The sequence below is a fragment of the Rhododendron vialii genome, chromosome 9a, assembly GCF_030253575.1.
Source record: "Rhododendron vialii isolate Sample 1 chromosome 9a, ASM3025357v1".
Classification (NCBI taxonomy): domain Eukaryota; kingdom Viridiplantae; phylum Streptophyta; class Magnoliopsida; order Ericales; family Ericaceae; genus Rhododendron; species Rhododendron vialii.
In genome coordinates this window covers 28777501-28792257 of record NC_080565.1, presented here as the reverse complement: position 1 = coordinate 28792257, position 14757 = coordinate 28777501, and the positions used below count along the sequence as shown (strand labels likewise).

General features: G+C 39.8%; 2 protein-coding genes across 3 annotated transcripts; both read left to right on the top strand.

The window, feature by feature from the left end:
• The first annotated feature begins 1711 nt into the window (after positions 1–1711).
• Positions 1712–3253, top strand: LOC131300842 (AP2/ERF and B3 domain-containing transcription factor RAV1). Its single transcript, XM_058326848.1, has one exon. The coding sequence runs from the start codon at positions 1821–1823 to the stop codon at positions 2901–2903; it is 1083 nt and encodes a 360-aa protein (XP_058182831.1). The 5' UTR covers positions 1712–1820; the 3' UTR covers positions 2904–3253.
• A 2975-nt stretch (positions 3254–6228) lies between these two features.
• Positions 6229–14757, top strand: LOC131300841 (methionine aminopeptidase 1B, chloroplastic). 2 transcript variants are annotated; one of them, XM_058326846.1, is made up of 10 exons: positions 6229–6419; positions 6500–6581; positions 7765–7999; positions 10550–10711; positions 10788–10829; positions 11776–11850; positions 11971–12050; positions 12703–12800; positions 13795–13842; positions 14329–14757. In XM_058326846.1, the coding sequence occupies exons 1-10, from the start codon at positions 6284–6286 to the stop codon at positions 14472–14474; spliced, it is 1104 nt and encodes a 367-aa protein (XP_058182829.1). In that variant the 5' UTR covers positions 6229–6283; the 3' UTR covers positions 14475–14757. The 2 variants fall into 2 exon arrangements, with proteins under 2 accessions (XP_058182829.1, XP_058182830.1); XM_058326847.1 differs by lacking the exon at positions 10788–10829 and having other exon boundaries at positions 6255–6419.

Sequence of the window (14757 nt, the reverse complement as noted above, 5' to 3'; positions counted from 1 at the left end):
AGATTAGTGGAGTGGATTGAACAGTACTAAAATTAGAACAAGAAAGAGACAGACACTTTGTTGGAAAATTAGGAAATGGGAAAGGAATTGTTTTGGGAGAGAGAGAGAGAGAGAGAGAGAGAGAGAGAGAGAGACTCCCTGTATATGATGAACCTAGACAAAAAAGACAAAACGGAAAGATCAAAGAGGGCGAATCAAATCATGCCAGCTAAGGCTTATGGGGGAATTCCTTCGCAGATGAGCTCTGCTTTCCTTCAAGTTTATCCATCTCCCTCCATTACCATTGGCCCATGACACCCCATACCAGTGGAAGCATACAATTCCTCTCTCTCTCTCTCTCTCTCTCTCTCTCTCTCTCTCTCACACACACACACACACACTTACATTTCACCTTGTCTGTCTATCCCCTTGTTAGCATTGGCCCATTGGTACCCATACCAGTGGAAGCAGGTTTTAAACCCCCGCTCCTACCCTCCTTACCCCCTCGTGTCTCTCTCTAACCTTTATCTGGAATTCAATTTGGTGCATTAAAAGCAGCAACAATTGATACTGTAGAAGAAAGATTTTGATCAAGTATCAGAATCAGATAGGATAACGACCAAAGAATAAATATATGTGCTTATCCGAAAATAAATAAATATATGTGAACTTTGATAACTCAACTATTCGGGTCAATTTACAACCATATCGATTAATTCTAGAGTTCATTTCCACCGCCCTTTTGCTAAGACACGAACTAAAGTCAGAACAAAACCGTTATTATACTGTATGCCCTAATTCTAAAGAAGTTGATAGTATATATCTAAAACTCTTCAAATCCAAGCTTTCACTACTAGGCCAATCCGTTAGAGTTAATAATAAATAATATGGAATTTGTGGGGGAGGAGAGAGGCCATGCTGATGGTCAGCAGCAAAAGCTCAGGGGGGATGTATGAACTTTTCTAAAACGCGGTTCCAACAGTGCAACTTGCCACAAATTGGGACCTACCTCACATACATAGCCCACAACATTATACATTTTACTACATACATACTAGGCTCCTAGTTACTACTGCTACTACCGAGCCTAGTTACTACTGCTACTACCAGACACCTTCACTACCCCTCCCCCAGTAACTCTCTCTCTCTCTCTCTCTCTCTCTCTCTCTCTCACCCCCTTTCTCACTCCATGAATCTTCCTAGTTCCTTTCCTTTCTTGGGTTGACCCCACCTCACCCGCATTATCATAACCCTTTTTTTATTACCTTTGTTGTCATATCTAATTTGCCAAAAACTATACAACCTGTAATAACATAACAGTAAGTTTACTTTTCCATTTTATTTGGTCGTATACATGAGAAAATATAAGTTTCTTTGACAAATTATAAAGCATCCCGGCGATCTTATCGTGTGATCCAATCGTAAAATATTGTGTCCTTTCATATCGAATGGTGAATGTAATAATTCTTGGGTGAATATACTCATATCGAACAGAGAGTTTCCGTAATGAGCGAATAAATTGGAAACGGAGAGTACTAATCTGTTAAGCCATTTGGTGGGTTCTGCATTTACTATATAAAGTTAATATTGTCGATATCAGGCAAATGTTCACTAAGTGATACTTTTAAAGTTTAGAAACCAAATATGATTACAGTAACCATTTTTTATTACAATATTCTGTCACACGAGACATATGCCAGCTCCTATAAATATTCAGCCTGGCCTCCTACGTATCCAACTCATACCCCTCTTCCCTTTTCGATCTCTCTCTCTCTCTCTCTCTCTCTCTCTCTCTCTCTCAAAATTCATTCTGTTTCTCTCTCAGAGACACACCACCAAAAATGGACAACAGTTGCACAGACGAGAGCACAACGACCGACTCTCGATCAACCACACCCCAACCGCTGTTCCCTCAGCCGGCGACGACGACGTCGCCGAATCAGAGCCTGTGCCGCGTCGGGAGCGGCGCGAGCGTAATCCTCGACACCGACGGCGGCGTCGAGGCCGAGTCCCGAAAACTCCCCTCGTCGCGCTTCAAAGGCGTGGTCCCCCAGCCCAACGGGCGCTGGGGGGCCCAGATTTACGAGAAGCACCAGCGGGTCTGGCTGGGCACCTTCAACTTGGAAGACGAGGCCGCCAGGGCCTACGACGTCGCGGCCCAGCGCTTTCGCGGCCGCGAAGCCGTCACGAACTTCAAGTCGGAAACTGCTACAGCAGTTTCTGAAAACGACGACGTGGAGGCCGCGTTCTTGAGCTCCCACTCCAAGGCCGAGGTCGTGGACATGCTCAGGAAGCACACGTACAACGACGAGCTGGAGCAGAGCAGGCGGAATTACGACGGAAACGGAAAATGCCAAAACAAGGACAGGGTTGTAAATTCGCTGGGCGGGCCCACCTGCTCGGCCGAAGGAGCGACCGAGCAGCTGTTCGAGAAGGCGGTGACGCCCAGCGACGTCGGGAAGCTGAACCGGCTGGTGATACCGAAGCAGCACGCGGAGAAGCACTTCCCCTTGCAGAACGGGAGCGTCTCGAAGGGGGTCCTGCTGAACTTCAAGGATGCGGCCGGGAAAGTGTGGAGGTTCCGGTACTCGTACTGGAACAGCAGCCAGAGCTACGTGCTGACCAAGGGGTGGAGCCGTTTCGTGAAGGAGAAGAGCCTGAAAGCAGGAGATGTCGTGAGCTTTCACCGGTCCACCGGTTCGGACAAGCAGCTCTTCATCGGTTGGAAGTCCCGGGACGGGCCGGCTGTGGCCGGGTTACTGATCCCGGTCCGGCCAGTTCAAATGGTTAGACTGTTTGGGGTCAATATATTTAGTGGTGGTGTTGATACCAATGGTAGTTGTGGGGAGAATAAGAGGATTAGGGAGATGGAGTTTTTAGATTTTGAGTGTAGTAAGAAGCCGAGGGTAATTGGAGCTTTGTAACATTTTTTTTTTCTTGTTGTTTGTTGAGGTAGGAAGGGGGAGGGAATTGGACCACCGAATAGTTTGGCCGGTCGTTAACTTTAGGGTTTTGAAACCTGTTGAGATACGCGCGCAAACAGCCCGGACATCCGGTTATGAAAAGAATGAAAAGGAAGGGGGAGCGAAGGTGGGAGGGGGCGGTGGTGTAGCAAGTGGCAAAGTAGAATTGTAAATTGTTTTTAATGTTTAGACAGAGAAGCAGTAGAAGAGATAGACCAGCTCCTCATGAACCTTTTAGGTAAAAGAACAAATGGGAAAAATAAAAAGCTGAGAAACAAAAGTAAAGAAGGATCAATTTGTTCTGCAGTTCATATCTGGTGAAATGGTTTTTTAATGTTCATGTTAGTTTGCTGTTAGGTTCGGTGCTCAATGCTTTGCAGTGATGTTGCTTTCCCTAAATATCTCCCTGTTGACATACTCTGCCTCTCCTGTGATCTCAGGTGAGAGAGAGAGAGAGAGAGAGAGAGATTATAGTAAGGGAACTTTTCTAATACGGAGCCCATCTGGCCCTTCATTACTTGAACAAACACATATCAATTCACTTTTGGCCAACCTACACTGTTTTTTAATCTTTTCTTCATAACTTGTGATGTTTGGACCATTTTATATACGCAGACGAATTATTGAAAATCAATTCCACGGTTCGCTAATGATGACTCGTTTTAAATTGCAACAAAGGCTCGGATCAACTGAGCTCATAAAGATTGATAGCGCCTAAGAAAGTGTGTGACTTACCCAACAAACTTAAGAAAGTGAATTTTTTTTTTGAGTACTCGTATTGTGTCCTTGTTCGCATCACATCACAGAAACCCCCCAATGTTGATCTTTACTTATGATATTATAAACGCAAATTGTGATTGAAATGGATTCTTGAATTGAGTTAATTTAGACTTGAGAGGCTGTCAAATTAATTACTAATGTTGCTTCCCAACTCTTATCTTAACAACCAAACTTTACAGTATTTTAATCAAATACTCTTTTATTCTACGTCATTCCCATAATCTTGAAATTAATTGAGATTTAATTCATTTAGGGTGTGTTCCACTAACAAATTAAGTACTTATTTGAATTTTCCAAATAAATACTTAGTTTTTGCGAGAAAATGACGAGTCTGATATAGCGGAAAATAAGAATCATAGAGAAACGGGTCTTTAATACTCTCATCTGAACTCATTAATATGGTTGCATGAAGGATGATGTGCCACGCCAATCAAAATGATGGTTCTTTAACTAAACTAATCTGCCTAACAATGTCAAACTGTCAAGCTATAATATCGACAATAATAGAGTCAAGGTGGGTATAATTAAATTAGTAGCAATATCGAATTCAATATTATGACCACATGACCACCACAAAAATATTATTGCCAGCAGTTCTCATTTTTTTTCTTTTATTGGGAAGCTCAATGCAGATCACCATACAAGATACATGACAACCGACATTTCTCTCACTCAAATTAATGGGGTTTATGGACCGTATCGGTCGACGTGAATCTCAGTCTAATCTCCACGGTGTTTTCCTGGCAACTTCCACGGCAATTTGATATTGTACGTTCTAGCTGCAAATAGTCAAACACTACACACGTTTGAACATGCGTAGGATCAATCGACAACGAAGCTTGTTTGAAGAGCACTTACACGTCTCACGGATCGATCCAAGGGGTTGGTCCAGTGGTCTTGGACCGGAAATTGGGAGTTTGCTTCCCGCTAAAGTCTCTACAAGTTCGATTCTCTTCTGACCAATAACTCTTAATGAGACCACCTCACTCCACGCATACAGGTTGTGGAAGAGGCTGCATAGATTAGTTGAAGGTGTGCGAAAGCTATTCCGGAACAACCTGCAGCACTAATTTTTTTTTTTTACATTTCTCGCGATATATATTGAGATATAGAATCCAGGTCCAGAAAAGTACTCCATGTATAAGGGAGTACGTTATGCTGTAGTACGTAGATTGGCCGTCATATATGGGCTCACAAATCTTCCCAATTATTGACTACTACTACTTCTAGCTAGCTCCAGTTTTCAAAAGTCTCTTTCCATCATGTTTGGCTTTGGCATCCAATGATAAAAATATGGTAAAATTGAACCGATCGATCGAAGTCTTCCACTGAAGCGCTTACTAGTACTCTTGTGCAAGTACCTAGCTAATACTATAGCTGAATCTTCATCAACTTCTAGTTTGGAATGATTTCCCTTCCCATGAGTTGAATTTTCAAGTCTCCTTTGAGTATAAATCAAACAAGGGAAGATCATGACGTGAAAGTAAGGGATTGATTACCATTCCGTTCCACCAAAAAATAAATAATAATAATAATAATAATAAGGGATTGGGAGTTGCTGTAGTGCGGCAGCTGCGGTGGATCCGACCGTCCATCTCAATATAAATGGCACAAATTTAATCCGAGCTTCTAAAAATACGAGTCGTCTATTGTTCGGATGAAAATCCGAGCCGTTCATTGCCGAAATGGACGGCCGGATCGACCACACTACACATGTAGTGCAAGGGGTGCGAGAATTCAAATAATTTGGATAGTATCTTTGGCTTTGGTGGTTGCATTACCCTTTTGCTCTCCGAACCCATTATATGCTGAACCTAAGTTTGGCCTAACTTATTTATCTTTTTGGTTAGTTTTACATCGATATACTTCTACGTTAATACTTATCCGTCTTGACGAGAAAAACGCATAAGCAAAAGGGATAAAAAAATAATAATTATTATGACCAGATTTTTGAAAAAATCGCCAAGGACAAATAATCATGTTCAAAATTGCCCAACACACATTTCTATGTAGCACATGTTGGATCCAGAGTCCAGAAAGTGTAACTGCACAGATTTTGTGCACGGATTACAGTGTGAGGGGGTCTTCGTTAAAAATTAGCTTAATTCGATACATATAAGTGCTTGATCTAATCATCTAGTAACTTTTTTCATTTAGATTTCGAGATAGTAAAACGTTAGATGATTGAATCGAGTGTCTATAGGTATCAGATTGAGTTAATTTTTTGAGGCGTGGACCTTCGAAAAAATGTTTCATACTAATGAATAACTCGGATCATTTGTGTAGAACCTGTAGTGGGCTCACAGCGTGATCTGTGCACAGAAAACTGTGCACAATTGCTGTGCAGTTAGCAGCTCTCGTCCGGAGCCAATGGTCCACACAGTGCACTTTATTCAGGACCCATGACCACAAATCAATTGGGCCACATTTTACCACAGCCCACAAAATTTTTACAGGCCCACCAATCATTTCGGATATTTTCCTCTTGGCCCGGCCCATTTGGCCCCTCCAAATCCTCCGTTATCCCCTCTCCTTCACCACTCTCTCTCTCTCCCTCCAAGATGCCCTGCGTTGCTTCACTCTCCTATTCAACATCTCTGCAACTCTCCTCTTCTGTCTATGGACAACCCTTGTCATCATCATCATCTAGTCTTATCATGAGGGGCCCACTGAACTTCTCATTAGCTTCTTTCTCTGGTATGGAACTTAGTAATCACTTTCTTTTTCCTTTCTGATTAATGGGTTTGATTTTATTTTGGTAATTTTCTCAACGTCAGGGAAAAAATCCAATCTTCAAAAGCGTTTTGTTGTTGAAGCAAAGAGGCTTTTGGGCATAGAGGAGGCCATTAAAATCAGGAGGTACTTTCTGGTATACTGAACCGTTTCAAGTTATTTTTTGTTCTGATGTTACAATCTCGTTTGTGGCATTATTCGAACATGAGTGCAATTGAATTTCACTTGTGACAATATATACATATTCGACTGAAGCATGCCCTTGTGTTCAGTACTACTGATATTGAGAACAGAATCTTGATAAGTCATTTGTGAGGTGTTTCGACGCACTTTCTCGAATTTAGGTTACAGTGTGAAGGAGTTAGTGAAGGCATCGATTGGGGATTTGGCTGTTGTAAATTTCAGGGAGAGAAAGTATTCGGAAATTTTAGTACTCGAAAGAATCGGAATGTATAAATTTGGTGGTATTCTTTGGAATATGCAGTGATTACTTGTAGAAATCAGAGTCAGGGACGTAGTAGTAGTGGTAAATAGAAACATGAATAGTTAAGTTCTAGCTGAAATTTGAAGTCATCAACTGTCCTAGTTGCTAGTGAAGCTTCGCCAATGACTTCATCTTCCTTTAGAGCATCCCAAGCCATGAATGATGAATCTTGAGATGCCAAATTTTTTGAAGGCTTAAAGTGCCTATTTTACATCCCCGAATTTGGCATCAACAAACCTCCCTTGCTAACCATAGTATCAAATGGTTACTTTTGGAGAACAAACTGCTATTTTGAGAGCTGAAAGGGTCAAAAAAGTTGTTTGGCATCTCCTGTCAAATTTGAAGCAAACTGGAAGCTGCCAAATCCACCTTGGATTTGACTGTGTTTGAAGGTAAGATTGGAGCAACAATTGCTGTGTTTTTTTTTTTTTCTAGTTGGGGCTCCACTTTGACTCCCCCATTAGAGATGCTGTTCCACAATATGCTCTGTTTTCATGCCAAGCGATTGATTGAGATCCCCCAAATTCTCCCTGCCCACTTCTGTCTCCTTCATGAATCTATCTCGCTTAAATGCCTTAAATAGTCAATGGTCTGGTATGCGATACAGAGTAAGTTTTGAAATATGAAGTTTTCTTCTCTGCCTAAATCTACTAATCCCAAGCTCTAGGTAGATGAGTTTTGCTGCAGTGAAACCAGTCGTTTCATGACATATTATCTGATGTTATGGTCACTACGTATTTGTTATTGTTGTTTTTTGTTCTCTAATAGTTGGACAATTTTTAAGTTGTGTTGTTGATTGATTTAAACTCGGCGTTCTGCATACAGAGAGCGTGAGCTTCTAGGTACGAAGATCATTAAAAGGCCACCTTTGAGGCGAGGAAAGGTATCCCAACGTCTTCCAGTGCCTGATCACATACCAAAGCCTCCTTATGTTGGTTCCAACTTGTTACCAGAAATCTCTCCTGAACATCAAATTCCTGATTCTGAAGGCATCGCTTGCATGAGGGCTGCATGTGAGCTTGCTGCTCGGGTCTTGGATTCTGCCGGGAAATTGGTCAGGGTAAGAAACTACAATTTGTTTTTGTATTTTACTGTTGAACATTTGTTTCCTGGGATTCTAGTTGCATTAGGTTTGTAATGTGTTTCTCTTCATCCATATTGTGTCTGCGACTATGATTGCTGTATATTATAGCAATTGAGGATACACTGATCTTCAGATCTGCTCATGGACTTTTATGCTTGCCTTCTTATCTGTTGATATTTGAACATTGTCCTTTATTTATCAAGTTAACAATTGGTTTTGATTAAACTTAGTTTAATCCTCTGGCTGAGTTTGCTTATCTGGTCAAATAAAATGTTAGAATTGGGGTTACAATTGGATTGGCATGCCAAATGGACCTTGGATTAATGAGCCAGTCTAGTATACTTTCAGTTAGCATTAGTATCTCCCTTTCCTTCTTGTGTTCCTTGGGCAGATGGGGGTAGGTGGATTTTTCAGGAGAATATGGTTGTACCTTGGGTGGTTGTGATTAGAAAGTCATGTTTTATTGCCAGCAGTTTGATGCAGTTATGCCATTAACGGCTCAGATCTTAATAATAGTACATGTAGTATGATGTCTGAAAAACAGAGTTTCCTTGACTTAAGCTTTGTATCAAAGCCTGCGATCGAACTTTGTCTCGTCTCCCACACCTTGAGCAAGAACCTCTGGTATTTGAGGCTAAGAGATATGGGCTTTCAACTTGGGCTTTCTGATGTCATTTTTTACACTTCCATTATAGAAAGTGGTGAGCTATGAAGTGTTAGTAGTTTGAAAGATGGCAATTGTCCTGGTAATTGACGTATAACCTAAATTTTTTGTTAAGGCCATGATGTAGAACATTTCAAGGCAATAACTTCATGCTTCCACATACTTGTTAGTTGTTATTAATTTTGATCCCTAACCTTGTCTCACAATGTTCTACATGTTGCTTCATTTGGGAAATGTATGGTTAATTACAATGTTTAGAGGAGAAAGCTGTATTAGGCGGGCTGTAGAGGAACTACAAGGAAACATGGGACCTTTATACTGATTATCTTATTATGGTGGGCAATATAGTTTTATTGGCTGTAGTGTTGGCAGAAAGGAAGCTTAGTTTAGTGGGCACAATCATCCGTTTTACTGTAAAGCTGTCTATATCAGTCTTATCTTCTGTCAACTAGTTATTCCATCAGATTCTTTTGGGCTTACGATGTGACATTTTAAGTTTTCTTTGTTGAATGGATTGAAATGATATTTTACTTTCATTCTTACGGTCTTCATAAGCAACGGCGGAGCTAGAATTTCCTCCTCGGTGTTGCCTACTTTCGTTACGTCCCCTCTCATGACCCTTCAATCTTCATCCTTTCTATCCATCAACCTGAATGTAGATAGCATCATACTTTAGATTGTTTGTATCGCACAATCAATGGACCCATCATTCCATACCAAACTCATTTGGGCAATTTGGTAGGTGACCTTGAAAGCACTGACACTATCTTCCTAACTTCACACATCCATTTCGGCATCACACAACAAGTTCTGGATATGTGTCAGACACGCATAAATACATGTTCGATGTTTCTTATTTTTTATTCTAGTTGGGCGCATTGGGGACACGTTAGGAAGATATTAGGAATCATAATACAACTTCCAAAAATTGAGCCAGAGTCAAACTCCATGGATGCTTAGTTCAAGAACACATTTTTAAGTGGTTGTTGATTTGTATGTCTATAGTATTGACCTTATTTGTGTTTTTTTTCCTAATTTGAAAAAATAATGGACCATTTTTTTAATTCTTAGATATGTATATTTGCAATATACCTGTACACTATATGTTTCCTATTCAATGTGTCCCCATTGTGTCTGTCCTGAAAAAATTTATGTTCCTATCTTGTCGTCTCCGTGTCGTGTCTCCAGTGTCATGTCCCTATTCATGCTTATAAGAACTACAATTATTACAGTATCAGTACAAAATTCTACCAAAGGAATTGGACAAATAGATTACTAAATAGCAGAAAGCAACATTTTTGCTTATAGAAGGAGTGTGGTTCCACTACTCTAAATACATGTCATTACCTTCAAAGACAATAATAATCTATTTTATGAGCCCAAATAAGTTTCATAGTTTACTAAATGAACGGATCCCTGTTCCGAAGAGAGAAGTCATTATTATTTTGATTTGTGTTATGAGATTAAGATCTATGGGAAGGATATAATGCATAGTTAAGGGCATTTTGAAATATTGATAAAGAATTTGTTGTTACGTGTAAATGCTATGAAATGACCACTGCAAACTGGAGAAATATTGGGGGGCAGTAGAAAGTATTTTTGCCATTTGTATACCATGTATGCTGCAGCTTGTGGCATATGAATGAATGGAGTTTTTGCAGAAGGCGGCACCTACTGGTGCCTAGATCTGCCCCCTGTATGATGTAGGATTTGGGTCATATATTGATATTTTTGTTCTTCGGATCTTTTGATTTATGGAATGACAGAATCATACTCTTTCTTTCTCTCCAAAGCCTTTGCTCTATTGATACTTGCAGGTGTCTTTATGACTCGCTATTTACATCATTTTTTATCTTGATTAGCCATCTGTGACCACAAATGAAATTGATAAAGCGGTGCACCAAATGATTATTGACGCTGGTGCTTATCCTTCACCTCTTGGCTATGGGGGATTTCCAAAGAGTGTATGCACATCAGTCAATGAGTGCGTGTGCCATGGAATACCTGATTCTCGCCAACTACAGGTAGCGCAGTTTACCTGCCTAGTGCTGCTCACTTAAAATTCAAACTCGTCATTACAAATAATCATCTCCTGTGCAGGATGGCGACATAATAAACATTGATGTGACAGTATACTTAAATGTAAGTTGCAATCCTTGTTTTGCTGACTACGTTCCCATAAACTGGTGATCTTATCGACATGGTCTTATCATGTGTATTTGTGTAACAGGATGTTTCAGTTTCTTCATACAAGTTGCGTGCTTCAGTTATTTTTTCTCACACAGAAAGCGCCCTTGAAATCTACATTCCCCACAATGCCGTGGCCATTTTTTAGATGTTAGATGTCTGTTGAGTGTTGTAGTCTAGAATATGCATTTTTGTGAGGGCAATGTCCTCTCTCTGTTATTGTGGATCCTTAGGCATGAAATTTTGCATTTTTGCAATTGCTCTGAATCCATCGTACGTTTATTCTCAGTAAGTAGTGTATAATTTGGTCATGTACCACAAAGACAGCTAAGTGCCCCATTGAAAAAGAACGACACTATCCTGAAGGTCATATGCTACGGGATGGGAAGACTAAAATTAACCCTTTTACGAAAAAGAAAAACAATGTCCGCTTTCGGTTTAGCTGATATTATAGCCCTTGATAGAATACAGTGGTGAAAGTGATTTATGTTAGCCAATTCAAGTAATTGGGAAAAGATCCTTAGTTTCACTGAATGTTTTTCCATACGCGATATAAATGCCTTTCTTTGGTACTTAGTTTTTTCCCAGTTTTTCTTATTCCGCAAATTTACCTTTTCTTGACGAGAACCAAGACGGTTTTGTTTGAGGGCATGCTGAGGGGGCACAGCCGCACAACGCATGTACAATAAAGACAGAAAAAACATGACGAATGTACATGGAAAAGTATCAACAACCATACACCAAGCCAACATATTTTAACTTGAACTATGTTTCACTGTTTTTTTTATCTAATGCACAAGTCTGTCAAAGGATCATGTTTTTCTTCAAGAGCATTTCATACTATTTCGTTCTGAGTGGTAGAAGTTGACTTCCATGCAATATTTTTTATCTTATTCTATAGGGTTATCATGGGGACACATCAAAAACCTTTTTTTGTGGCAACTCCATTAGTGATTCTGCGAAACGGCTTGTCGAGGTATACTTTAGTAAGTACTTGTTGATTATTCTTTTGTTGTTTTGACTTTCAATGTGTTATCCAGCTAATTAGAAATTCAGAGGAAATTCTGTTTATTTTCACTTTTCTAATTTATGGCAGGTAACTGAAGAGTGCTTGCACAAAGGGATTGCTGTTTGCAAAGATGGCGTTTTGTTTAGGAAGATTGGAAAGAGGATTAGGTGTGTTTATTTCTTAGTGGTCTTTTTGATGTGTTTTATTATGGGCTGTGGGAGTGGTACTAAATCAAGGGAAACTATGAATTCTAGATATGGATAGAAAATAACAGTTATGAATAAGGGCATAGCAGATATAGTACTCAAAAGAATCGACACACCACACCTAAGCGATTGGAATTGAGAATATTGAAAGTTTTCAATGCCACCACTCACTATTTGCTAGGTGAAAGTGCCCGTTAACACAATTCTTTTCTCTCCTAATTCCTATCTAATCGTAGACCATCCTGGGGCAGAGCCAGCTAAGATAGATACACCTTAGAGACCTGCCAAGCAAGGAAAGAATTCATAATACCATATGACACATTTCCTGGCTGCTCGCAAAGAAAGAATGTAGGTCTTAAAGTCATTTGGAATGATCTCCGGTGAATGCCCGCATGGTTTGAAAGGTGGTTGGTGTTTTGTTAAACTATTATTATCACTTTATTGGAATTTGTCATGGTAATAGATGCACTTATCGTCACTCCCTCTGGAGGAATGGTATCGTCCTTCTGTGTTCACTTTGTAGGGTATTTCTTATCTGCTTGTAATTTGTGTGGCATCATTAGTTTATTGGTAATTGCTTGTTCTTAACAATTGGTCTTGGTGACTGTCTCAGTGAACATGCTGAACAATTTGGGTTTGGTGTCGTTGATCGTTTCGTTGGGCATGGTGTTGGGACAGTATTTCATTCTGAACCGTTTATATTTCATCACCGTGAGTAACCATTTGCTTCTATTTCTCTGGTATAGTATAAAGGCAAATTCTCATATTAATGCAGGAAGAATTGGAACTATTCCTATATTACTTCACTTCGTGGAATACTATGCTGATATGTGTTGATGAAGAAACTCTTTTTGAAATGCTTGTGTAGAAGACTGCTCTGTCCCACATAAGTAGACATCAGTCTATTGGGTGACTCGTTGCTTGTTATTCTGGTTCTACTAAATAATACTTATTTTCAAATGAGTGGAATGTTATTTTCCTCCTCACTTGTCCTTTTTTTCTTCAGTTTTGCCTTTCCTCTTTTCTTTTCTTGGCTTCTTGCTCCTCTTTCCTCTTTTCTTTTGTGTCTGGATCTTGATGTTAGTCTGGAGAAGTTGTAAAACACGGTCCTTTTTTCATGTTACAAATAGTAATCACCAATTCCGGTTTTGACAATACGGGTGTGTTAGTATTTAGTTTCCTTTCTTCCTCGGTTTGGTTCCTAGTTTGGGAGAGAGGAGAACAAAACCTAAAAGAGAACAATTTAAGTTATTTTCCTCCTCACTTTCCATTCTTATTTTTTATTTTTCCTTTGTTAATTTAGTTGCCTTATCGTTCCTCTTATTCTCCTTCCGTCTTTGCAAAACCAAACAGAGGAAAATAACTACTACACCTAAAATTTCAACCAGCACTTAACCTTTCTTTCTCTTTCCTTTTGTGAGTCCCAAGACTCAACACACTCGAGTTTCCTGGTTGTTGTAGCAAGCGTATAGTATACTTAGAACAGCAATTGTTACCGAGTATGTGTACTTATCAGGAACATCCGAACATGTCATCTTACATCTATTTGACAAAATGAGCCAATATTTTATCCGTTGGCAAACTGGCAATGCTTTAACATCACACGCCCATTGCGCGCTTAAAATTGCATTCTCTGATTCCATATGTAGCTTATGCCATCAATTGCAATGCTCTCTTCTAAATACAACTTTTATTTTTATCTCAGGCAATGACCAGCCTGGTCGCATGGTTGAAGGTCAAACATTTACAATTGGTAAGTGCCTTGAGATTTTACATACAGATGATACATGTCTATTTTCTTTTTCTTTTTGCTAAGCCAAATATCCCGGTAGATCCTTCCGATGAAGATCGCTTATTAAGTTGTATTTCTCTTCTAATTTGGGACGAAATCCCAGAGGCCAAAGTATATGGAGTAGTATTTTACTATTTGGCAGGGGACCACGGCAGTTTCATATTGCAATTACTTGTCATTAGGGTTTTCACCCACTAAATAGCCTCTTGGATAAAGATCCTAAATTAGGCCTTGGAGGATGGGTAAGAACTCAAAGAATTTGGAAAATTAATCTCTTTCTCTCTCCTCTTTCCTTCTCTCCAAGTCCGGGGTTTGGTTTGATCGGAAGGATATGTGATATCTGGAGTCTCTCAATTCTCAAACGTCGTTTACATATCCTTTAACTGCGGATGTGGAATCTGGCATATGAACCTTTTCCATCCGTCTTTTTTGCATTTTTTACTGCAGAACCAATTCTTACACTAGGGAGCACAGAATGCATCACATGGGAAGATAACTGGACAACTTTGACAGCTGATGGCCGTCTCGCAGCGCAGTTTGAGCATACCATTTTGATTACAAGAACCGGTGCTGAAATTTTGACGAAATATTAAAGAGGAAAAAAGTGTTCGTAACTTTTTCTCCCGATATATAGAAGACCAGGAGAAAATGTTTGTGCCATTTGCCTTCATGTAGAACCTCTGTATTTTTCTTGGTGTTGAAGGCTGTAAAGGTGTTCATATTCATTGAACAAGTGAAATTCTCGAACGGAAAGGGTAGGTTTTACAAAGCTCCCTGGTAATGGACTTTAGCAAGAGAAGTGTTGAACTGGGAACATAACGTGCAAAATGATTTGTATGATCCATTAGATTTGTAATTCACTATTTCTTCAGTGTC